The sequence below is a fragment of the Amblyomma maculatum genome, chromosome 1 (assembly GCF_055883805.1).
Source record: "Amblyomma maculatum isolate TAMU_Amacu chromosome 1, ASM5588380v1, whole genome shotgun sequence".
Lineage (NCBI taxonomy): Eukaryota > Metazoa > Arthropoda > Arachnida > Ixodida > Ixodidae > Amblyomma > Amblyomma maculatum.
In genome coordinates, this window is record NC_139344.1 from 506435691 (window position 1) to 506460218 (window position 24528).

Genomic DNA, 24528 nt, shown 5'->3' on the forward strand with positions numbered 1-24528 from the left:
AACGAAAAGACTGGCGGGCCGGGCACGCTCGGATTGGGTGCTGCCAGCATGACGTACATGCTCCATGGTTACCATGGTGATGTACGCGCCTGCCTTTCGTCGGGTGCTTCGGGGTTGCCTTCTCCCTCTCTGTTTTCGTCGCGCGTGTCCTCCCAACAGCCACTGCGGCCACTGCTCTCCACCGCGGACTGCGCTCCCTCGAAGGGCGCGGAGTGCGCCCTTCAACCTCCCAAATACCGCGCTATAACCGGTATTCTGGTTCGCGTGCCTGCGTATTATGCGGTCTGCCTATACATTGAGTTCTATGGTACGAATACCGGGAGTCGGAAAAACCCGTGTTATAACCGGTTCCGCGCTAAAAGCGGTTACGTTATAAGTGGTCTCCACTGTACAAATCTCTACAGTAGCCAAAGTAGTCAGGACCGTAATGAGATTGGCGGTAGGGAAAAACAGTCAGACGTTCCACCAGTGACGAAGGACGAGGTCAAGAAAGCATTAGAAACTATGAAAAGGGGGAAATCAGCTGGAGAGGATCAGATAACTACGGATTTGCTGAAGGACGGGGGGGATATCGTGTTAGAAAAACTGGCCACCTTGTATACGCAGTGCCTGGTGTCATCGACGGTACCGGAACCATGGAAGAATGCAAACATTATCCTTATTCATAAGAAAAGGGCCTGTAAGGACCTTAAAAATTACAGACCAATCAGCTTACTGTCTGTTACGTATAAGGTATTTACTAAGGTAATCGTTAATAGAATCAGGACAACCTTAGACTGCAATCAAGCAAAGGATCAAGCAGGTTTCGGAAACGGTACTCTACTATCGATCATATCCATACCATCAATCAGGTGATAGAAAAATGCTCGGAATATAACCAGCCCTTATACATAGCATTCATTAATTACGAAAAAGCATTTGACTCAGTTGAAACCTCGGCGGTGATGCAGGCATTGCGAAATCAGGGGGTAGACGAGCCGTACGTGAAAGTGCTGCAAGATATATGTATACAGTGGCTGCACAGCAACCATAGTTCTGCATAAAGAAAGTAACAAACTTCCCATAAAGAAAGGTGTTAGGCAAGGAGACACAATCTTCCCAGTACTATTCACAGCTTGCTTAGAGGAAGTATTCAGAGACTTGGAATGGGAGCAGTTAGGGATAAGGGTAGATGGAGAATACCTCAGTAATCTGCGATTTGCTGATGACATTGCCTTGCGAAGCAACTCGGGAGATGAACTGCAAATAATGATTGATGACCTAGACAGGAAAAGTAGAAAGGTAGGCTTGAAAATCAATATGCAGAAGACTAAGGTAATGTTCAACAGCCTCGGGAAGGAACAGCAGTTTACATTAGGTAGCGAAGTACTGGAAGTAGTAGGCGAATATGTCTACTTAGGACAGGTAGTAACCGCAGATCCGGACCATGAAAAGGAAATAACAAGAAGAATAAGATTGGGATGGAGCACATTTGGCAAGCACTCGCAGATTATGTCTAGCAGCTTACCGGTATCGCTAAAGAGGAAAGTATATAACAGGTGCATCTTACCTGTACTCACCTATGGCGCTGAAACGTGGAGGCTAACCAAGAGAGTTCTACTTAAGTTGAGGACAACCCAGAGGGCTATGGAACGAAAAATGGTAGGGGTAACATTAAGAGATAGGAAGCGTGCAGAGTGGGTCAGAGAAATAACTCAAGTTACCGACATTCTAGTGGAAATTAAGAAGAAGAAATGGGCATGGGCAGGACATGTAGTGCGAAGAGAGGATAACCAATGGTCGCTTAGGGTAACAAACTGGATTTCAAGGGAAGGAAAGCTAGCAGGGGGCGGCAGAAGGTTAGCGGGCGGATGAGATTAAGAAGTTCGCAGGGGTCAAGTGGATGCAGCTAGCACAGAACCGGGTTAAGTGGAGAAATATGGGAGAGGCCTTTGCCCTGCAGTGGGTATAGTCAGGCTGATGATGATGATGACGTTGCAAATTTGGGGATGATACCAATTTCTTTGTTGCTGAACTGCATGTGGGCAGAATTTTGTATGATGTTCCACTCCACTACAGATGACACAAGCCTTCATGCTATGTGTGCAGCCCATATAACGTTGCACTGTCCACACTGTGAGCCATCATTGACTTTGTGGTTACTGTCACTCCCTCTACCTACCAGGCAACAGTTTTTCTCTCTGGAGGCTCCATGAGTTATAAGCCTGCGCTCAACTCTTGCGAGCCTACAGGCACTTCGTGTAGTCTCGCTTGGCAGCCTAATCTGTACATAGATGAGTCCTTAGACATTATTGCTTAGAGCATAAGGAGAGCATATTACTTTTTCATATTTGTATTTTTTGTATTTTTTCCCTCTGCATAATGAGTGCTCCAATTTTTTTTTCTGGCTGGACTGGCAGGTTTCAGGCTGGTGCAGTCATGTCCCTCATGAGAAGAGGATGCACAGAATCGTGTGATTATGGCTCTTCCAAGACACATTTCATGACTACACCAACAAAAGGTGTCATTTTTCTCATGCTCTTCCTAGAGCTGCTGCTATGGGTCACCATGGGTGTAACAGCACCCATGGGGACCCATGGGTGCTGTTACAATCCAAACGGTTAGTGCAAGTAGTCATGCAATGAATGGTGGTGTTATGTTTCTTGCCAAGTTGCATGAAATGGAGTTTGTTTCATTATGCAGGTTAACACGCAATGAACGCTCCTTCTGAATTTGTGTGTTCATTGTGCAAATATGGTCATATCACGACTGCGTGCGGGAAGTCACCTCACGCCCAGTGCACTATGGGTGGAAATATAGGCGGGAAATTGCACTTTCATCCAAGTGTTGGTGCAACCTACGTTGATAATTTAAGACATGCGCTTCAACAAACCTGTAGGTTTGAGGTTGATCGAAGCACCATCACTGTGACAGACATTTAAATGCCTTTACACTGAAAAAGAACCAGTGCACGTCACCTGTAAGAGCTTTTCTGCGACTGGTTTCCCATTCAGTCTAATAGCGGTTTTATCGCACATAATTATCTGAACCCGGGTTTCGGGTCGATTATTAATCCCGTGTACATTTTGCCGCACTTATGATTCTGGACGCAGCGCTGTTCAGCGTCATATTTCAACTTGTTAGTATGCAGTTGCTCTCTTCTAGTGGGTAACAATAATTTATACTAATTAACAGAAGCTGTCGCAGACAAAAAACACAGTTAACTGAGGAGCCATGCTCTGGCAATTGTTTTTCTTCTCGAGGGCACAATTCTTTCCCCTAATTCTTTCCCATGTCAGTCCATTTTTTCAGCACTGGTCATATCCAGAGGTCCATGATGTGGATGCGTTCTTCCCTTTCACAAATCAGCTGGGGATGTTGTATGAAACAGGGAATAACTAAAAGCAAGCATTCCATTTAGCTTGTTGCTTCATATCACCTCCATGACCTATCATGACCTTACAGCAAAGATGTACGTAACGTGAACAGGCCAACTACTTAATTTGTAGATATGTCAGGCATCCATCATGGATACTTTGGGCTCTGTCTAGAGCCGTTGCATTTAGCTACAGTTTTTTGAGCCATTGCCATCAGCAGAGCGGTCATTTTGTCCCTTTCCTTGCTCAGGTCGCATGTAATGCGGACAGCTTGGAAACACCAGGTAGTGGGGAGTTTTGACAGATGATTCCTTAGTTTTTGTGCATTATGCATTCCTCGTATTTCAGGCGCAATTAATTCGACTTCCAATGCCTCCCCGCTTTAATATGAGCGACTGCAGGTTTGTATGTGACATTTTTCTTCGATAATGTCCGGGCTGCAGATACATGGAGCAAACTAGTTGCGCCATGTATATTTCAACAGCCAGCTCGGTTAGCTAGTGGAAATACAGTCGAACCCAGATATATCGAACTCGAAGGGGATCGCGAAATAGTTTGATATATCGATAATTCGATATACAGAAATCTGCTTGGGACGGCACTTACGATGCGAAAAAATGATACAGTATTTGTCGCGTAATCAACTCACTCGCATAATGAACCCACCCTCCACTTTTGCACTCGAAAATTTTGAAAAAAAAAAATGCGTTAAGGCCAGCTCGCTCACATGCAAGCGATTAAGCGATCTCAGCAACGAGTGGCAGTGACAGAGCAAAAAATTTCCAACCTGTTGGAACAGCCTCCCTCTGCCGTACCAGCCACAGCGGCAGCTCAAAACAAGGTTTCTGTGTCGTCGCGGCAGAAATCGCCAGCGTTATCGCTTCTATGTCGCACTCCGTTTCGGTCATCTCATCCGCAGCTCATTTCTTGGCAGCGTGCCAAGATGCTGCGCAGCGATAACGTCGGGGTGGGTTTATCTTTTGATAGCTTCTGCTGCGGCGGGGAGTGAACTTGGCAGACTGACCATAATGGCTTGATTGCACAAGCCTGGTTCGATTTATCACACCGCGCTTCGGGCGGGCGTAGTCTACTGCCACGAAATCATTGGAAAGCGTGATAAAGTAGCTGCAAATGCTGTTTGAAGCGAAAAATGCTAAAAGCCGCTGTCATGATCGCAGCAGACCGCGTGCTTTTGTTGATTCATACATGCAAGGATAAACAACTCCCGCAAAAAAAAAAGCCGCTTCGTAACGTTATATCTTGCGCTACGCCGCTCGTACAGCACAGCGATAAGAACAAACGACTCTCGAAAAAAAAAAAAAATAGATCTGCTGTTTCCTAACTTCCGTAGGTGCCATAGCCACGTCAGCCACCGCGTGCAGAGGGTCGCAACACGTGCTGGAGAAAGCGTCTGACGTTCTGTCTCAAAATGGGTTGAGCTGGCTCTGTGCATGCGTAGCGCGTGCTACTGCGAACGAAGGCCGGGAAAGAGGAAGGAGAGAGATAGCTCGGCAAAAAAATGGGCACACCCTTGCGCTTCGCTCTATCGTGTTTTTCCCCTCTCGTTCCCACCGGTTCTCTCTGGTTCATTCATGCACATGGCTTGCAAACGTCACGTGCTGGCGCGCGGGAAACGATAACCGCAGATGCGTGCTCCTTTGGGGAATGGGCACGGCGCTGCCCTAGACCAGCCGTCGCCGAACTGTCCCCTCTCATTCCTTCCGCGCGTGGCTTGAAAACGTCACGCGGCAAACGGCCGAGGGTGATGCGATCGTCTTTGAGGAAGGCACACATTTCCAGTCCGTGGTGCAGTGTTCGATATATCGAACGACCAGTGAAATTGAGTTCAATATATGACGCGGCTTTCCTATACTTTTACATGGGATTTTCAAGGGGATATTCCGTGAGTTCGATATAACCAAAATTCGATATAACCAAAATTCGATATATCCGGGTTCGATATATGCGGGTTTGACTTATGTGAGCCTTGTCCCTTTTGTTAAAAAATCGCGAAGGTGCTCATTTCGACACTGCTGTGCTATTTGTAGCAGTTGTGCATAATACGTCTCAACGCTGTCATGTCATACTCCTAAAAGTGGAGCTTCAGATTCCTCCAACTTCTTTTCCCATGTTTTGAATCTGAACTCATGGTGAGTCCTTTCCCTGCTTTGGTGCTGCATGCAAGTAGGATGCTGCTGACGCAGGAACCGACCATACATGCGCATGCACCAGGCAGAGCATCCCACTCTAACCATCAGTCCTGGCATCACGGAGTAGCAAGAAGTTCTTCCCACATAGGTGCAGCCAGTCGCACCAAGTGTGTCTATATTGACGGTCATATAGTGTGGATGTATATGAGTGTTTGTGACCACAAGTGGAAAGAGTCACTGACAATGTGCCTGCCTTTGCAGCACCAAGCAGTTCAGTTCATGCTGGCAGACATGGCAATAGGCGTGGAGGTGTCACGCCTGGCATGGATGAGAGCGGCCTTCGAGTGTGACCAGGGCCGCAGGAACAGCTACTACGCCTCCATTGCCAAGGCGCTAGCCTCGGACGTTGCCAACAAGTGTGCCACGGACGCCGTGCAGATTTTCGGCGGAAACGGGTTCAACTCGGAGTACCCTGTTGAGAAGCTCATGCGTGACGCCAAAATTTATCAGGTTAGCCTTCTTGGTGATACTATCAGGATCAAAATGTTTTCTGGCCTGTTTGTGGGAGGCTGCTTCCAGCAGCCGCAATAGGATGTTTTGGTAGTCTCCCCAACTGCACACTTTAAATTGATGTCTGTATTTTGAAGCCTGCAGGGAGTTATGCAGCTGTAATGATTCAACAGCTCCGAGAGAGCACTGGAAAACAGTGCTGCTAGAGGAGGGAAATTTTTAACCATTATGGAGGAACCGTTCAAGAGTGCACAGGGACAAGTCACCACCCAGAGGCACTGGTGCTGCTATGTCTGGGCATCCTATATTCTTTCCTAGAATGCACCTGGTGCCGGGTGTCTCAAAGATTGTGCCGTCGTGTTGCCCCATCTTGTCTTCATCCTCTAGGGCCTTTAACGAATTACCACTGTGGCTGAACCAATAATTTGACTTGCTAAAACTGGGTTTCTACTAGAGCAGTGAGCTGGGCTAGTTGGTTAGTGTACATCTTATTCACGAAGGGGAATACTTCTCTAAATAACACACAGACAAAAGAACAAGCGTTGGACAGGACGTGCGCAGACTCTCAACTGAATTTTAATGGCTGAAAGATGACATATATACAGTGTACAAAAAGACAACATCATGCCCTGAGGCCATACAAATGCAAATTAGTGCTGCCGTCACATGTTTGCGTCCGAATACATCACCTCACAATCTGCAAGTGCAACCGAAAAATCGCTAATACAACCACGTGCTCTCTTCTTGATAGTATACGCCTCGAGAAGTTCTCGTCTGCGGCAGTCCCTATGACGGTACAAATTTCATGATGTCTTCTTACTCACTGTACCGTATTTACTCGCATAATGCTCGCACCCCCAACATTGGTCGTCCAGAATCGGAATTTTTTTCCTCGCATAATCTTTGCACTACCAATATTGCCACTGCGAGAGTTGTCTGCTGGTAGTAGAAAGCGCCATCTTTGGAGCGCTATTGAACCTAGTTGGCCTTGTTGTGTGCACGCACTACCGGTCGGCGATAGCGTGTTTGGGTAGATCATCATCATCATCATAGGTTATGCGTATCTTTCTTTTTACCTCCATGATGCTCGTAGTCGTCACCATTTGGCAAGGTGTCTCCGCGCCTCGTCACAGTACCTTTGTTCCGTCCATATGTTACTTGCTTTGTTCCACTATCTACCGTGTTCTTGGTGCCGCACCGCGGTGGGGCGGTATGCAAGTTTTACAGCTGCTTTTGAGCTGAAAGCTTTCGAGTACGGGCTACAGCATAGCAACTGCGCTGCCAGCAGGCACTTGGGCACCGAGTTCTGCGTAGTACGCTACTGGAGAGAGCGAAATCAAAATCAAAAAACAGCGCCGCTACTTGAGAGAAACAAAGGAAGAGAATAACGGGCAAGCGCTGACTAACAACTGAAGTTTATTTGAAAAATACACAGGTAATACAGTCGAACCCGGATATATCGAACTCAAAAGGGATCGCGAAATAGTTCGATATATCGATAATTCGATATACAGAAATCGGCCTGCGACGGCACTTACGATGCGAAAAAACGATACCGTATTTGTCGCGTAATCAACCCACTCGCATAATGAACCCACCCTCCACTTTTGCACCCGAGAATTAAAGAAAAAAAATGCGTTAAGGCTAGCTCGCTCACATGCAAGCGACGAGCGGCAGCGACAGAGCGAAAATTTTCAAACTTGTTGGAACTGCGTCCCTCTTGCCACTCGAGCCACGCGGCAGCTCAAAACAAGGTTTCTGTGTCGCCGCGGCGGCAGGAAATCGCGAGCATTTTCGCTTGCATGTCGTTAAATCGGTTATAACGAAGCATATTTCGTATTCATACGACTCAAAATCTGCAAAGAAGCAAAAAAAAAGAATTTTCAAAACGCTAAATTTCGGTTTTATCAATCGTCTCCACCTAAAATGTGTTTGAATCACCCGCGCTTTCGCACGCCATGCCAACTAGGGACCGCGAATGAATCTAGCATCAACGACTGCCTGGCATGTGACCTGCACGTGATCGAACCACCGCCCGCGTGCCCCTGCCCCTACTTTTTGCCGACCCGCGCGTGTGCTCACTTTCCTCGAGGCCGTGCCGTCGTCTTGCAGCATGGCGGCGCCGAAACGCAAAGCAGTTTCTCTTGAAACAAAGATAAAAATATTCAGGGCGGTCGACAGCGGGCGCAAGAAGAAAGAGATTGCCGCAGACTTCGGCGTTGAGTCTAGCACTCTGTCAACCATACTGAGCGCAAGGCAGAAGATAGAAAACGTGCACTCTGCAGGCGCCGTGAAGAACGACAGGAAGCGCTTCAGGTATTGTCACCACCAGGATATTGAAGATGCCTTGTTCGCGTGGTTCAAGGACGTTATAGTGCGCAACCTGCCTGTGTCTGGTGCCGTGCTTCAAATGAAGGCAAGAAGTCTCGCTTGCGTCTTAGGCCACGACGACTTCTATGCAAGCAGTGACTGGCTGCAGCGATTTAAAGACCGCCACCAGATTGTTTGCCACACCTTGTCGGGCGAAGAAGCAGCCGGCGATGTAGAGAACTGCGAGAAGTGGGCAGAAAGCTTCTGCATGCAACTGGATGGCTACGAGATGCGCGATGTCTACAACGGGAATGAGACCGCTTTTTTTTAAGCTGCTCTCGGAAAGGTCACTCGTTGCGAAGAACGAACTGTGCCGAGGAGGCAAGAAAAGCAAAGACCGCGTCACCGTTGTTGTTTGTGTCAACATGGATGGGTCAGATAAAAGGCTATTATTTGTAAATATGTAAAAACTGTTATTTGTAAATCTGCTCGCCCCAGGTGCCTGCGCAACGCCCGGAATGTCCAAGCGGACTATCGCTCGAACAAAAAGGCGTGGATGACGTCGTCACTCTTTGAAGCATGGCTGAAGGCCTTCGACAAAGACATGGCAGAGCAGCGCAGGAAAGTGCTCCTTATATTGGACAACTGCTCTGCCCATAAGGTGTCTGTACTACTTGAAGCGGTCCGCCTAGTTTTTTTGCCGCCAAACTCGACCTCAGTGCCGCAGCCATTAGACAGGGGCATCATTTGCTCACTAAAATGCTGCTACCGAAAGCGATTGGTTACGAAGCTCGTATTTGACATAGACAGGGGCATATCAACGGCCATAAACCTCAAAACTACGCTGGACATGCTGTACGGTGCATGGAACGAAGTGGCACAGTCGACAATAAGAAATTGCTTTGTTGATGCTGGCCTAGCCCCATCCACCAGCGAGACTGAGCCCAACGACGCCCACGATTCTGAAGGTGAAGCGGACAATTTCGACGGACATGGCGTCAACTGGCGGTTCCGAATGTTACATTCGAGGACTTTATTGCTGCCGATGACAACTTGGCTGTGGCGCCCGAATTGACCGACCAAGAAATTGTCGATCAGCTGCTTCCTACAGATGATGCTACGAGTGAAGAAGAAGGCGAAGAGCGAGCTCTCAGCAGCACCGAGGCCGCCGATATGGCGAGGAAATTGAGAAGGTACCTTGAGAACCTACCTGTGGCCAAATCAGCTGACATTGGGAAAGCGCTGCACAGTGTCGATTTTGTTGAGAAATTTATTCTATCGAATAGTGTGAAGTGCCGCCAAATGAAGATTACGTCATTTTTTAAATAAATCAGTTCTGCATTGCCTAAATCCCGATTTGTGTGCTCATTTTTGCTTGGCAGTGCAAAATGAAAGGTAAGGTTTCGCGTGCTTATACCACACTTTAAAGGAAAAAAAATGCTTTTTTTTCAGCTCTGTGCTTTCCATTTTAGGGTAGCCTTTACTTGGGTTTATGAACAGAATTTTGTTTTGTAGGAATTTGTGTGTACTTTTACAACGAATATAGGATATAACGAACGAATTTCCACGCAAAATGAGACTTCATTATAACGAGGTTTGTCTGTTGTGGGGGTTCTTACTAAGCCGTCGAGCCTCTTCTGAGGTCTAGGCCGCAAACACAGAGCTCCTGCGATCACACACCATGGGCAGCCGTTCTCACTGCCGCAAAGTGGTAATGCGAAGTACGACAGAACACAGAACAGGACTTTGCCCGGAACCAGATGTTTATTGGGTTTTCCCAAAAAGAACGCTGGTGAAGGTCTTGCTGGCGACCCTATTCTTTTGGATGGGGCCTGACACTTCGAAGGGCAAGATGGCGACAACAAAGAAGTATAGCGGGGAGGTATTTACCTTGCGTCCTTCCGTTGTCGCGGCTCGCTGTCGTCTCTCCCCGGCGGTAGCCGGTTCCCGCCGATCTCGGCGCATCTTGCCCTTTGTCTTTTTTCGGCCAATGAGCGTCGCGTTTGCGACGCCTAGCGGTGCGCTCCTGCACCCGGCGAGGGAAGAGGGAAACGCGGCGCTATCGAGCAACCCGTTTGGGTTACTCAACCTCTGAAGAGAAGGAATACTTTTGTCCCCTTCATCCTCCGCGGCGCACGGTGCTTCGGAGGGATGCGCGGTTCTCCGCGATCGCTACACTCCTCCTCCCTAAAGACCGAACGTCACCTGAAATCAGGCGACGGTAGGCCGGCAACGACTTCTTTGCCGCCTTGTCTTGCATCCAACGCTCCAATGTCGCTGTCCGGGTGGCTAGTTGGGATGGTCGGGTAGTCCGGTCTTCCGTACACTTCTTCACTGTGCAGGTGTAAGCGCCGCCACGGCGGTTTCGCGACGTGCAGTGCCTGGAGGGTTGGTTGCGCCGTAATCTTTCCGTTCGCTGCTCCACCGCTACTCTGTCTGCCGTGAGCACGAATTAAGTCCTTTGCCTTGAAGCTTGCGATGATCACATGGCGCCGCTCGTCGATACGCCGACAGCATGGAAATGCTGTCACACTGCTGCGACGACCGCCGTCACACCCACACGCGCGCACGCACGCACACACGCCACTTGCCGGAAACACGGCGGCGATATCCGAAACGCTTATCTTGAGAAGTGTCCCTCCATGGCGATCCGGCGCTCGAGAGGCGGCACTGCAGCCGGCAGCTGCTGCTCCTACAGCCGTCCAGAACCGTCGCCGGGCGCTGCTTCCTGACGGCTGGGCAGCGGCGACTTGGGTTGTGGCACGGCCAGTCTCGATTGAGTGCGCGCTTCTGTTGTGGCGGCTAGAGCTGCGACCGTCGCTGGCACCCAAGGCGTTGTTGCTGCTGACTATCCGATGCTTGTGATGTTGACTGCGTCAGCGAGGTCGCTGGGAGACGATTCCTGTCTTCGCAGCGCCTTCTGGGAGACCCCTTTCGGATTTTCGATTAGTTTTCCCTTGGCGCTCCTAGCCAATAGTTGCCTGCCATTTGGCCAGGTCCCTACGGCAGCGAGGGGAGAGGGGGGACAGCTTGGTAGAGTCTTCGCCAACGCCCGCTTTTCCTTTCCTCCCCTCTCTTTGTTTGGGACGAGGGGACATACCAACAGTACTGCTAGATATGACCCTCCTGCAGCCAGCTCGCTTCCTCACAACCGGTTGCTTACCTGACCGCTCTTCTGAGTGGTCGACGCTTTGTTAGGCCAGTAACCCCATCAAGGTCGTTTTCGCCTAGAGCGGGTGTTGTATGGGCGAGCTTTGGGGGTAGGTGGGGGCACTGACCTTTTCTCGCGTCTTCGCGAAATCGACGCTGCCGCCCTGCCAGCCACTTCCCGTTGGAAGTACTGCTTTAGCTCCCCGACGTGGATCGGCTTGCCAAGTCGACCCGTGTTCGGATCTTTCAGCCTGTAGCTCAACTGCGAGAGCTTCTCAGCAACTATGAACGGCCCAATGCCAGCTGCGCAAGGCCAGCTGCGAACCCCGTGCTCGCATCGCTCTGCTCATGGCTACGCTTTAGAACGAAGTCTCCCACTTGAAATTCCACGGTCCGATGCGCGCGATCATAGGCAGCCTTCTGGCTAGCCCTTGCTTTAGCGCGATTTTGGCTGGCCTCGCTCACTGCTTTTTGCAAACGATCACGCATGTGCCGCGCGTAGTCGGCTATTGCCGTTTAGCCTGACGAAGCATCCTGCCTTTTGGTCAAATTGGTGTCAGTTGGCGTATTTAGTTCCCTCCCGAACATCAGGAAGGCAGGCGTGAAACCTGTGGAGCGATTCTCGCTTGTTCGCAGTGCGAAGGTGATCGCGTCGAGGTGCTCATCTCAGTCGTTGTGCGTTCGGGCGTATGCCCCGAGTAGTGGCTTCACATCGCGATTGCAGCGCTCGGTCACATTTGACTGCGGATGATAACACGTTGTTCGCTGCTGCCGTACGCCCATTGCGGCACACGTATCACGAAAAACTTTCTCCGTGAAATACGAGGCGTTGTCAGTGATCAGCCTCTCCGGAAACCCGTAGCGACAGAACAATCCTGAGAGCTTCGTCAGGATCTCCTTCGTTGTGGCGTTTCGCAGCGGATAGAGTTCAGTGATTCCGCTGAAGTGACATGTCACCACTAACACAAATTTGTGCCCTCTTTTGCTGCGCGGCAGCGGTCCGATCAGATCACACACCACAGTTTCCCATGGCTTTGTGCTCACGATCGGTTGGAGCAGGCCAGGCGGTTTTCCACCTCGCGGCTTCCTTTCTTGGCAGACGTGGTAGGTCCGTACGTATTTACATACATCAGCCTTCATTCCTGGCCAGGTAGCGAGCCGACATAGTTTCTTCCATGTCTTTGGTGCGCTTCCGTGACCGTCTGCGTCGTGATAGTGCTGCAAAGCAGCATGCCTCAGTTGGCCGGGGATGACAGCTTTGAAGCACTCGTTTGAGTCTTCTTTGCCAGGCACGTATTTCAGCAAAGCTCCATCAGCGTCCAACAGGAAGCTCTCCCGCTCACTCGCAGCAATACCAGCTGCACTAGAGCTCGCGCCTACCGCGTTCTCCGCGGATTCTGGGCGCTCTTCGACCAGCGGTGTCGATTGGTCCGTCTCTTCACGCAGACTGGCGACCATCTCACGACAATACGAGTCTTCCTGTTGAGCTTTGATTAGCTCTTCCCTGCTGAATGCAATCTCGATCGGCGTTTTCGCTGTCACGAGATGCGCGTGCTCCGGAGGCAGAAATTTCTCCTTTCGGCCCTCCTTTCCCGACGAGCGGGGAAGTTGCCGCGCCTCCTCCCCCGCGGCTGGGGACGGGTCATTCACCGGCGCGCGCGACAGCGCGTCCGCAACCACGTTTGTGGCACCTTTCCGGTAGCGCACCTCGAAATCGAAGCGCTGTAGCGTCAGTGCCCAGCGCGCGAGCCTCCCGCTTGGCTCATGTAAGCGGGTCAGCCATGTCAAGGCCATGTGATCGGTTTCGACTGTGAACCTTGTACCTTCCACGTACATCTCGAATTTTCGGAGCGCGAAGATGATAGCGAGGCATTCCTTCTCCATCACTGAGTAGTTGCGCTCCGCCGGCGTTAGCGCACGGCTGGCGAACGCCACGGGGCGCAGTTTCTCGTCCTCCCTTTGGAGAAGCACTGCGCCCACTCCGAAATCACAGGCATCTGTCTGGATCAAAAAGGGCCTATTTAGGTCGGGGAGTTTCAGTGACGCGGTATCGGCGATGGCTTGCGAGAGCTGACGAAAACTCGCCTGCTGTTCCTCTCCCCATTCCCACGAGGCTGCCTTCCTTAACAATTTTGTTAGAGGGGTTTGCAGGCGGATGCAGTTGGGAATGAATTGGCGATAGTAGCCCACCATGCAGAGAAAACGGCGCACGGCCTTTACATCGTTCGGCACCGGGAATTCCAGGATAGCGCGAAGTTTGTCAGGGTCTGGGGCTACTTTTCCTCGCTGAACGCGGTAGCCGAGCAAACTGACTTCAGCCCTGCACAGCTGTGCTTTAGCGGGGTTCAGCGTGAGACCTGCTGTTCTGAGTTTTCCCAGAACGTCTCGGAGGTGTTCGAGGTATTCCTCGAATGTGCGGGAGTAGATGACGATGTCGTCCAGGTAGGCGAGAGCGTGATGCCATTTGGCGTCTCCCAGTACACGGTCGATCAGCCGCTGAAAGGTGCTCGGACTTCCGGACAGACCGAAGGGCATCCTAACAAATTTGTAGAGACCCCTGTGGCATGTGAACGCCGTTTTACACTCGTCGCCTGGTCGCATCTCTACTTGGAGATAGCCTTTGCTAGCGTCCAGAGTAGAAAAATACCGCGCTCCGCCGAGGTTCGAAACAATGTCGTTCACGCTCGGGAAGGGGTATGCATCCTTTTGTGTGACCGCATTCAGTCGCCTGTAGTCCACGCAGAGCCGTGAGCTACCGTCCTTTTTGGGGACCAGCACCACTGGGAATCCCCAGGGGCTTGATGAGCGGCGAACAATGCCCGCATCGATCAGTTCTTGCAGCGCCGCGTCAATCGCCTGCCTTTTGGCGGGGCTGACCAGTCTCGGGTTGGATTTCCAAGGCTGTGCGTCTCCTGTCTCGATGCGGTGCTGTACAAGCTTGGTACAGCCGGGGCGGTCCGTGAACATCTCTTCGAAGTTTCCTAACAACGAAAAGACGCGGCCGCGCTCATGGTCTGTTAGGTTGTCGGCGTTTGCCAGCAGACCCTGTAAACGCTCTTCTGCGCCCACGCGCAAGGCATGGGGATGGGCTGCAGCTGCTGTATTCAGCGGCTGAGGGGGAGCGCCGCTTCCACGGGAGGTATTCCTCCTTTCCACCTTGGAAGCTGTCCTTTCGGCCGTCGCGGTCGGTGCTGTGACGAACGGCTTGAGTGGCGCGAACGGGCTTTCCCGATAGCCACCATTGCCAATATCAACCACGATTCCCGTACGGGACAAAAAATCTCGGCCGAGAATAACTGGTACCGTGAGTCCAGGCAAATGAATGAAACGCTGTCGCCGAGCGCGCTCATTCCAACGCGCGACGAGGCGCACATCACCGTCGGAGCATACTTCTCCGCTTGCCAACTGGAGGGGCAGGCTGTGTTTTCGCACCCGAATGCCTCTCTGTCGAAGGCGGGAAACGACTTCGTCTCCGATTAGAGAAGTGCTAGCACCAGTGTCAAGCAGTGCTCGGAACGTAGTCCCTGCTATCGCAAGGTCTATGAACGGAGCCCTGGTAGTGGTCGGTGTTCCGATCCTGAGAAGTGAGGGTGCCACTATTGCAGCTCCGTCGCTCGGATCACCTTTGGCCGCTGGTGCTCCTACCGACGGCCTACCTCGTTTCCCTGACTCGCAGGGCAGGCACGAGCCAAGTGACCAACTTGGCCACAAGAGAAGCATGGCCCGGGATTCCGGGCTCTAGACTGAGGCAGACGAGGGTGCTCTCGCGTACGGCCGTCCGTGAGAGCTTGTTGAGCCGGTGCCACCACCATGTTACGCTGCCCGTCCGCACGCGTCACCAGAGCTCGATCGTTTGACCGTGTTTGGTAATCTCTGTCGGGCGGTCGGCGTCAGGTTGACCACTTTACCTCTCGCGCAGCTTCGATGATTCTCGGCTCGTTTGAGTAAGGATCAAGAGCGCGATCCGAGATTTCCGGGAAAGCACTCTCACCTGAAACACGGGACGTTCGAGCGTTTTCACTCCTTGAACGCGCACTGCCATTCCGGGCGCAGCTGGGCTCCAGACAATCCGATGGGGGTGGCGGGGGCCGGTACGCACGGGCAGCTGAAATTTCGGCTTGCACCCGACACGCTTCCACGGCAAGCTCATTCAGGTTCCTGCAGCGACTTTCCCGCAGGTAAAGAGCAAAGGTGGGGTGGCTCTGTCGGATTACTCGTTCCACTTGCTCCGTGTTCGAAGCGTTGGGATCGGCGTAATCGTAAAGCTCCTGCATCGCCCTGACGTATTCGACGAGCGACTCGTTGGGAGCTTGGGTTCGGAGTTCCAATTCTCGCCGCATTCGCTGCTGGTAGTCATGAGGAAGGAATTCCTCCCTAAACATACTGCGGAATTCAGCCATAGTGCTCGCTGTGTGACCTACCAAACGGTGCCACCGAGCGGCTTGGTCAACCAGTGCCACTGGTATCACTCTTCGCAGCATGTGGGTCTCGCTGCAGCCGTTGACTTGGCCGTACTGGTCTAACGCCAGGAGAAAGCTGTTGGCGCTCATTTGATCGCCGTGGCCGCTGTACGTTGGGATCGGTGTTCCGATCCGCGGGCTGGGTTGCAAGGACTGCAGTGCTTGCTGGAATGTGCTGGTGAGGACTCCTGCGAGGTTTTCGGCGTTTGCCGCTGCCTCGCTCTCGGGTGCCGCGACGAGTGGCGAGATCGTCGGCGGGGTTGGCGCGGCCCCTGTGCTGCCGTTTGGTAGCTGCGAGGGCGGACATGGCGTGCCTGGCGCTTCTCCCCGATCCGTTCGCGCGTAGTGCAGGGGCGCGCAACCTCTTGAGGGTGGCATTTCGCGGCGTCTGCCGGAATCTGCCTACGGGCGTCGTGTTTCGCTGGCTGCGCCTGCAGCAGCGAATTGTCCCGTCTGTAGAGTCGCGTTGGCGGTGAGCGAGCCGTGGGCCGGGCTTTCCCTGTACCCGGGGCTGAGCTCTGCGAGCCACATCAGATCAGGCAGATTACTCTGCTGGTCTGGCATTGTGTCCGGCGGAAGCGAGTAGCTCAAGTGCTTCTGCATGAGAGAACCACGTTGGGGCGCCAGTTGTGGAGGTTCTTACTAAGCCGTCGAGCCTCTTCCGAGGTCTAGGCCGCAAACACAGAGCTCCCGCGATCACACACCACGGGCAGCTGTTCTCACGGCCGCAAAGTGGTAATGCGAAGTACGACACAACACAGAACAGGACTTTGTCCGGAACCAGATGTTTATTGGGTTTTCCCAAAAAGAATGCTGGTGAAGGTCTTGCTGGCGACCCTATCCTTTTGGATGGGGCCTGACACTTCGAAGGGCAAGATGGCGACAATAAAGAAGTATAGCGGGGAGGTATTTACCTTGCGTCCTTCCATTGTCGCGGCTCGCTGTCGTCTCTCCCCGGCGGTAGCCGGTTCCCGCCGATCTCGGCGCATCTCGCCCTTTGTCCTTTTTCGGCCAATGAGCGTCGTGTCTGCGATGCCTAGCGGTGCGCTCCTGCGCCCGGCGAGGGAAGAGGTAAACGCGGCGCTATCGAGCAACCCGTTTGGGTTACTCAACCTCGGAAGAGAAGGAATACTTTTGTCCCCTTCATCCTCTGCGGCGCGCGGTGCTTCGGAGGGATGCGCGGTTCTCCGCGATCGCTACATTGTATACCTCTTTCCGCAAGAAAATTCAATGTCATACACTACGCATTCAGCACATGGTGTCAACTTAACCTGGTGATTTGTTTTACACGATCTCCTCTCGCTTATTTTTTGTTGATTCTTCATTCTTGTGTCCACTATGGCACATATCTTAGCAAGTTTCTCAGGGGCTGAAAATACAACAGCATATCTTTATCCTATGTTTAACCTATGAGACAACCGGTGTACATGCGGTATGACCGCATACTTCTTTCTACTGCCCGGCTCCTGTGGCTGAGAACTATCGTCCGACTTTAGTTTTCTTACAATTTTATTACAGGCAAGCAAGATTACCTGATGCGGATATGCTGCCAATCTTAATCTGTCAATCTGCTGGCCAAAACTACTGATCATTTCATGCACACATGACTTTAAAAGGGCAGACCCCAAGCACGCGACAGCTATGTCACATTTAACCAATTTAGAGTGGGCTGATTTGTAGCTAAGTAACGGCTTCTCCGAACGCTGCCGGAAAGACCAGCATACATGATCTATCTTTAATACTAACCTTAAATCCAAAAATTGCAACTTCTTGCCGCTCGGTACCTTGAAAGTTAACTTCAAGCCCTGCCCGCAACTATCAAAGACCCCCAAAATTTCACCAACCTGTCCCATTACGTCCCCCTCCACAAAAATTAAATAATCATCAACATACCTAAAAACCTGTTTTACACATACCCTCAAGGTACTTTTTATTGCCCTATCCACATAGCAAAGGAAAATATTACTTAGTACGGGTGCCACTTTTGAACCTATGCACACCCCCGCTCTTTGAGCATCCATTCCACAAAAGTCGACTGCAAATAAAACGTTCCAAAAAAGATTCAACACCCCACAATCCGAAATAAACCCCTCTTCATCCAATTGTTCTAACATACTGCCTGAGGAAGAGAAAAAACAAATCTTGGATGGCAATGTTGAACATTCCACTTGAACCAGGGTTATAACGCGGCAAATACTCTACAATGGGCACTGAATTAGAAACTAAAAAAGGATCATCAGGTACAAGCGTGTCCAAACATTTCTGCAAAAAACCTGATACGGAGTGTTGCCAGGAGGCGCGTTCCGTAACTATGCATATGAAAGGAATTCTCGGTTTGTGGGATTGGCAGAGAAGAAAAAACAGTTTCTCTCTGACTTAACTGCCTCCCAAAGGCGTTCCAAATTCATTTAATGCAACAACCTCAAAGCTTCACTCTTTTGCCTGTTAATGTTAAGCCGGACTCTTTCGAAGTTTTTTGCGACGGCAGTCCCTGCTTTTTCTATGAAAATATTCCCTATATAGCGATTGCAGTGTCGACACGGACTCGGGTCAAGTCTCTGATCAAGAGTAGAACTGTATGGTCTGCTGTGAGTTATGCATAAAACGCGGGGAGTGATGATGAGGCTGCGTGCGGTAAATAAAGGACTTTAGCAATTTGTGCCTTTGGCGAACCTGTACTTTTATAACAAGGGTAAGTTCTGCTTGAAAGTAATGTTATGGTTATATTTACAATAGCTAGCCTAAAACTCCTGATTCGTACCTATTTAAATTTGCTTTTAGCGCTCCAAAACATCTGCTCAAAAATTTTGCCCGCATAATTATCGCACTCCCCAACTTAGCATCAACTTTCCGTGGAAAAAAGTGCGAGCATTATGCGAGTAAATATGGTATATATATGATCTTTCAGTCATTAAAATTCAGTTGTGAGCCTGCGCATGTCCTGTCCGCCACTTCTTGTTTTGTTTTTTAGTGCAGTAGCCCCTTCATGGATAAGGTTGTCTGGGACATGCATTTCCACCGGGTGATTGACACATCGGCCACTCCAGCTGATGTTACTGCAGATCAGAGGGATAAATTTTGTTTGGGAGTTGCCTCTTTTGTTTGCTTCCAAAGTGCAACTTTGGTGAGGTTTTTCTGGTAACACTTGTTTTGACGTTTTGTAGGGGCAGTAACTATCTAGCTTTCTTCCATGAAGTCCGGTTAGAGAGCTGGTTAGGGAAGCCTCAGTCAGCCAACTTAATCCCATTTTAGTGCTAATACAAGGGTAGCCCCAAAAGTAAGGTGCTGGAGCCGCAGAGAAGCTGTTGGTCATGCTGTAAGGCACCCTTGATCCCTATGCTGTACTGCATTGGCATCTAGTGGAACTCCTGCTTGTCAATATGACGTAGTTTATACAAGAGGCGTTCATACAAATTTTGTTGCCACGTGGCCCAAGTGCATGGACAGTTTTGCATGGATGTCACAAGTGTCACCAGAGGGAATATACAGTTAGTCTTTTTGAAATTTATGACAAGTGGGAGAGCTCTGACAAGTCATTCGCCAAGATTGAATGCATCATGTTTCAAGACTCCCTTTCGATGATTGCTGCATTTTGGTTCCTGGGGTTTTTAAAAGCACCATTTGTAGGTTTTGGCTGAATAGTTGCAACACTGGAAGGTAAGAGGTGGCCGTGAATGAATCTCCTACGTTCATATGCTTAGCTGCGTGCGTCTCTTCTTCTGTGCACACATTTTGATTCCTTTGAAGGGCAGACACATCAGCGAGGTTTTAATGTGTACCATATCTGCTTACCCACTTTCTTTCACAAAAAGTTGACATCATTTGAGGAGGGTTTGTTACCACAGAAAAAGAAAAATTCTGGCCATTCCATCGTTCACAAAAGCATGTGGGGAGCCACAATCGTATTTCAGCATTGCTTGCTTTAAAAAGCGTCATGAATGCGATCTGATGATTTTGTGATGGTCGGCAGCCATTTGCATCAACATGCCTTCAAGGGCAGGTGTGCTTTATTTCTAGGGTTTGAGCATTGGCTGTGGGGTTAGAAGGATTTGACACTTTCGCTCTGAATGTCGCCATATCGCTTGAGGTGGTTCTGAAAGCTTTGTGAGAATGTTTTGTAGTGTGTTTAGCAAACTAATGCAATGTTTGCCCCGTTACTGGAACTGGGTTAACCAAAAATTACAGACAGGCAGAATTTGTTTGGCTGATTTCAGTAGTATTTCCTTTGGGAGTTGTACTTAAGTGAAGGATAAGTAAATGTGTGAGTTTAATGGAATGAGTAATTTTCGCAAAGTATGGTGAGCACATAAAAATTTGTCTCCAGAGAAGTGGTTAAAAATGAATGCATATGGGGGCCATGATGTGCCAAATGTTGAGTCAGATTGACAGGTGGGGACATATTTTAAACCAGTGGAGAGGGCAGAGGAGGTAAAGGCGTACAAAAGCGGCTGTGTGAGAAAGGCCGCTCTTTTGTGACTTGCAAAAAATTTTGCTTGTGGAGTGTAGTCTGCCCTCTCTTTGGTTCAAAGACAGGCTGTGTCCAAATGCAATTGTGCAGTTTATGCCACGTGTAGTGAGTGACTGTAAGCTTTTGCGAAGAATATGCAGCCTCGCTTGCTGCTGTGCCGAGCTGCATTTGTCAGCATCGCTTGTGGACAAATTAGGCAGTTCTAAATAACACAGCCTGGATAAAGAAAGCTGATGAGTGCTGTGTGAAATAAAAGTTGGCCACAACATGGCAATGAAGCATTTGGCATTCACCTTGCAGGGTTTGACGATGCGCAAACAAGTGCAGGTACGACCGGTGCAAAAGAAATACAGTTGAACCCGGATATATCGAACTCGAAGGGGATCGCGAAATAGTTTGATATATTGATAATTCGATATACAGAAATAGGCTTGTGACGGCACTTACGATGCGAAAAAAACGATACCGTATTTGTCGCGTAATCAACCTACTCGCATAATGAACCTACCCTCCACTTTTGCACCCGAGAATTTTTTGGGAAAAAAAAAGCGTTTGGGCCAGCTCGCTCACATGCAAGCGATTGAGTGATCTCAGCAACGAGTGGCAGCGACAGAGCAAAAAATTTCCAACTTGTTGGAACTGCGTCCCTCTCGCCGCTCGAGCCACCGCGGCAGCTCAAAACAAGGTTTCTGTGTCGCCGCGGCAGAAACCGCGAGCGTTTTCGCTTGCATGTCGATGGCGCGCGCCACTTCGTTTCGGTCGTCTCATCCACAGCTATTTCTTGGCAGCGTGCCAAGATGCTGCGCAGCGATAACGATAGCGGGGAGTGAACTTGGCAGAGTGATGCTAAAATCCGGTGTCATGATCGCAACTGACCGCGTGCTTTCGTTGATTCATACATTCAAAGATAAAGGACTCCTGCAAAAAAAAAAAAAAACGCTTCTTAATGCTCGCAGTTGCCATATCTTACACTACGCCGTGCGTACAGCACAACGATAAGAATGAACGACTCTCGCAAAAGAAAAAAAAAGAGAGAGAGATCTGCTGCTTCTTAACGTCCGCAGGTGCTATAGCCACGTCAGCCGCCACGTGCAGAGGGTTCGCAACACACGCTGGAGAAAGCGTCCGACGTTCTGTCTGAAAACGGGCTCAGCTGGCTTGGCGCATGCGTAGCACGTGCTACTGCGAACGAAGGCCGGGAGAGAGGAAGGAAAGAGATAGCTCGGCAAAAGAATGGGCACATCCTTGCACTTCGCTCTAGCTCGTTTTTCCCCTCGTTACCACTGGTTCATTCACGCACATGGCTTGCAAACGTTATGTGCTGGCGCACGGGAAACGATAACCGCAGATGTGCGCGCCTTTGGGGAATGGGCGCGACGCTGCCCTAGACCAGCCATCGCCGAACTGTCCCCTCTCATTCCTTCCGCACGTGGCTTCAAAACGTCACGTGGCAAACGGCCAAGGGTGATGCGATCGTCTTTGGGGAAGGCACACATTTCCAGTCCGTGGTGCAGTGTTCGATATATCGAACGACCAGTGAAATTGAGTTCGCCATATGACACGGCTTTCCCATACTTTTACATGGGATTTTCAAGGGAATATTCCGTGAGTTCGATATAACCAAAATTCGATATATCTGGGTTCGACTTATTATAACCTGGTACAGCTTGCATTTCATGCTGGATGGTGCATGCATGTGTAGCTAATGGAAACCTACACAGTAGTGTTTCCCAGTGGCTGTGTTGTAGTGTATTTAAATTCTAATTTAGTGAATACACTGACTGAACAAGCAGCAGAAAAATGGAGCACTGGATATCAAAGTATGCACATTTGCAGGCCCCCACTGCAGGGCACTCGTCTGCTAGTAGAGCCAGTGTTGCTAGGAGTTGAGGGCCAAGTGAAGGTGCATCAATATGGGGGCATTCCACAAGGAAACTGACTGACTGCAGCCGTGCGTGGTGTGACAAAGGCAAGAACTGTGCAGAGACCAAGTGGCTGACTGGGGTTAGCTCAAGCGGCTGGTTTGATTTGAGGCCTTGGTACTATCTCGCTCGCTTGCATTTTCTGCTTGAGGGGCGTATGATGAAAGCAGATGGTGCAGCAGTCTGGGTCAACTTGTGCGGGCAACGTGGCCAGGGTCCCTACTCTTTTGGTTCTCAGATATCATAGTGTGTCGTGGCGCTCTGAAACTGGAATTGTTCGATATCTGTAATACGGTAATAATAAATGACTTATCAGACGTGCCTGCAGAAATTGAATATTTTGTTTCTCCACCCAATTTGTGATAACATTGATGTTTCATTCTGTTTGCAACAAATTTTGTTACTCTAAATGCTGACCACTTCAGCACACATGAAAGTGAGTGGAAGATAACATTGTGGAGCAATTTCCGAGTTAATTTTAGCTGCCTTAGTGCGTGCCAGATGCCCTTAACAGCAGCTCAGATGAGATGGCCAGTAGAATAGCCATACCAACTCATTTTGCTGCAAGCTTTCTATTGCATGAGAGTCACTGGCTTGCGTAACTCACACTAAATGTGCATGTAGCACAAACATGCAAAGCAGCATGAGGAAAAAAAACTTGCACATTGCCTTGGCTCTGGGGTTCGACTGCAGCATGTGCTAAGCTGTGCGTTGTCGCAGTGTAATGTAGTAAGATGTTCGTTTAAAACTGAAGGTAATAAAATGTCATGTTTTTTTACCCACCGCAATGGCATTGAGCTGTTGGGTCTTGAGGCCACTGTGGTGACCCTCATAGCCCATGTGTCACTCTGCAATGGTAGCCACATTTATATTGACTGCTCATGGCATCAACTGATTGAGCCATTGAGTGGACTTTCATAGAGGGTGGGGTGTAAATGAGGTCAACTTCTGTTAATTTCAGCAGCATCCAGGAAACTGAACTGTTGTTCAGTGACGTGTAACTGCCCATGTAACTTTACTTTGAGAGTTATGTCGGTGTGGTAGTTATATAATTGCTGTGTACAGGTGGCAAATATAATGCTGACATTGGAAACTTGTGGATACTCTAGCGTCAGTTCAAGTTAACCAGCCGTTTGGACTAATGGGAGTGCAGTGTTCATACATGTCTTCAGTTTGCCGCAATTAAGCTACAGTGAAAGCTTGTTAATCCGAACCTCGATAATTCGAATTTTCGGTGAATTCGAACTAGACTACTTGGTCCGGCCAAGCTTCATAGAGATATGTGTATAAAAAAGGCGGTAATTCGAACCCGAATCGGTTCCGCTATCGATAATTTTAATTATGCGCCGCCGCGCCTGGGTGGCTTGGCGCACATCACACGGCAAAAACAAAAAGAAACTCCTCCGCAATCGGAAAGCATAATTAGAGGCTTCGCACGTCCAAAACGGGGACAGATGATGAAACCAGGTAAAACCATGGAAGAGTGGGTAAAACTCAAATGGCACCATGACCGGCACGGCGGCCGGCGGCATTGGAGGTAGGGGAAGGCGGCCGCGGCTGCCAGCTCTCTCTTATGCGCAGCCTCCGTAGCTCGCAACTAAATACTCAATTATTCCAACCCTGTTAACTTGGAAATAGGGATAAGTACTGTTGGCGCGGTCCCAGCCAACGCCCATGAAAGGCTATGATCTCGGACGGGCACTATGGGTTAAACTTTTTTTTTTTTTTCCGATAGCCATCCATCCTTTCACCCATCAGTTGTCAACAGCGGCTTTTAGCGCTGTTCCGTTCTTCAAAAGCCCCTTGCTGCTGCTATGCGCATTCCAGTGGAGTGGCAGTAGACAGCGCCTGCCCCAGTCGCTCATAGCATGATAAAGCAAACATACTGAAAAGGAGGCTTGCACAACTGGACAAGCGCTGGCACTTTGCAAAGTTCCCCCCCCCCCCCCCCCTTCGCTCCCCCTTGCTGGAGCTAAAGTCATAAGATAAACACGCCCTTATCCCTGGGCAGCATCTTGGCACACTGCCAAGAAATGTGTTGTGGACTGTGACCACCTGAAACAGAACACTTTTTTTTTTTCAGATTGGTAGGCACAAATCGGGGTTGGGTGGGTTCATTATGTGAGCGAGTTCGTTACGTGACTAAATACGGTACATTTACTGTAATACAAAGGGTTCTTGTCAGTTTTTTCGAGGCCATTC

The 24528-nt window shown here is 49.9% G+C and overlaps 1 protein-coding gene across 4 annotated transcripts in view; it reads left to right on the forward strand.

Annotated features, from left to right (window-relative positions):
- Mcad (Medium-chain acyl-CoA dehydrogenase) overlaps positions 1 to 24528 on the forward strand; it is a 92681-nt gene that overhangs the window by 52928 nt on the left and 15225 nt on the right. For 3 of the 4 annotated variants that reach the window (XM_084575804.1, XM_084575809.1, XM_084575800.1), the window contains one exon: positions 5768 to 6016. The exons of the other annotated variant lie outside the window; for it this stretch is intronic. In XM_084575804.1, coding sequence (XP_084431930.1) covers positions 5768 to 6016 — 249 coding nt within the window. The remainder of the gene's footprint in view (positions 1 to 5767; positions 6017 to 24528) is intronic. 4 annotated transcript variants of the gene reach the window in all.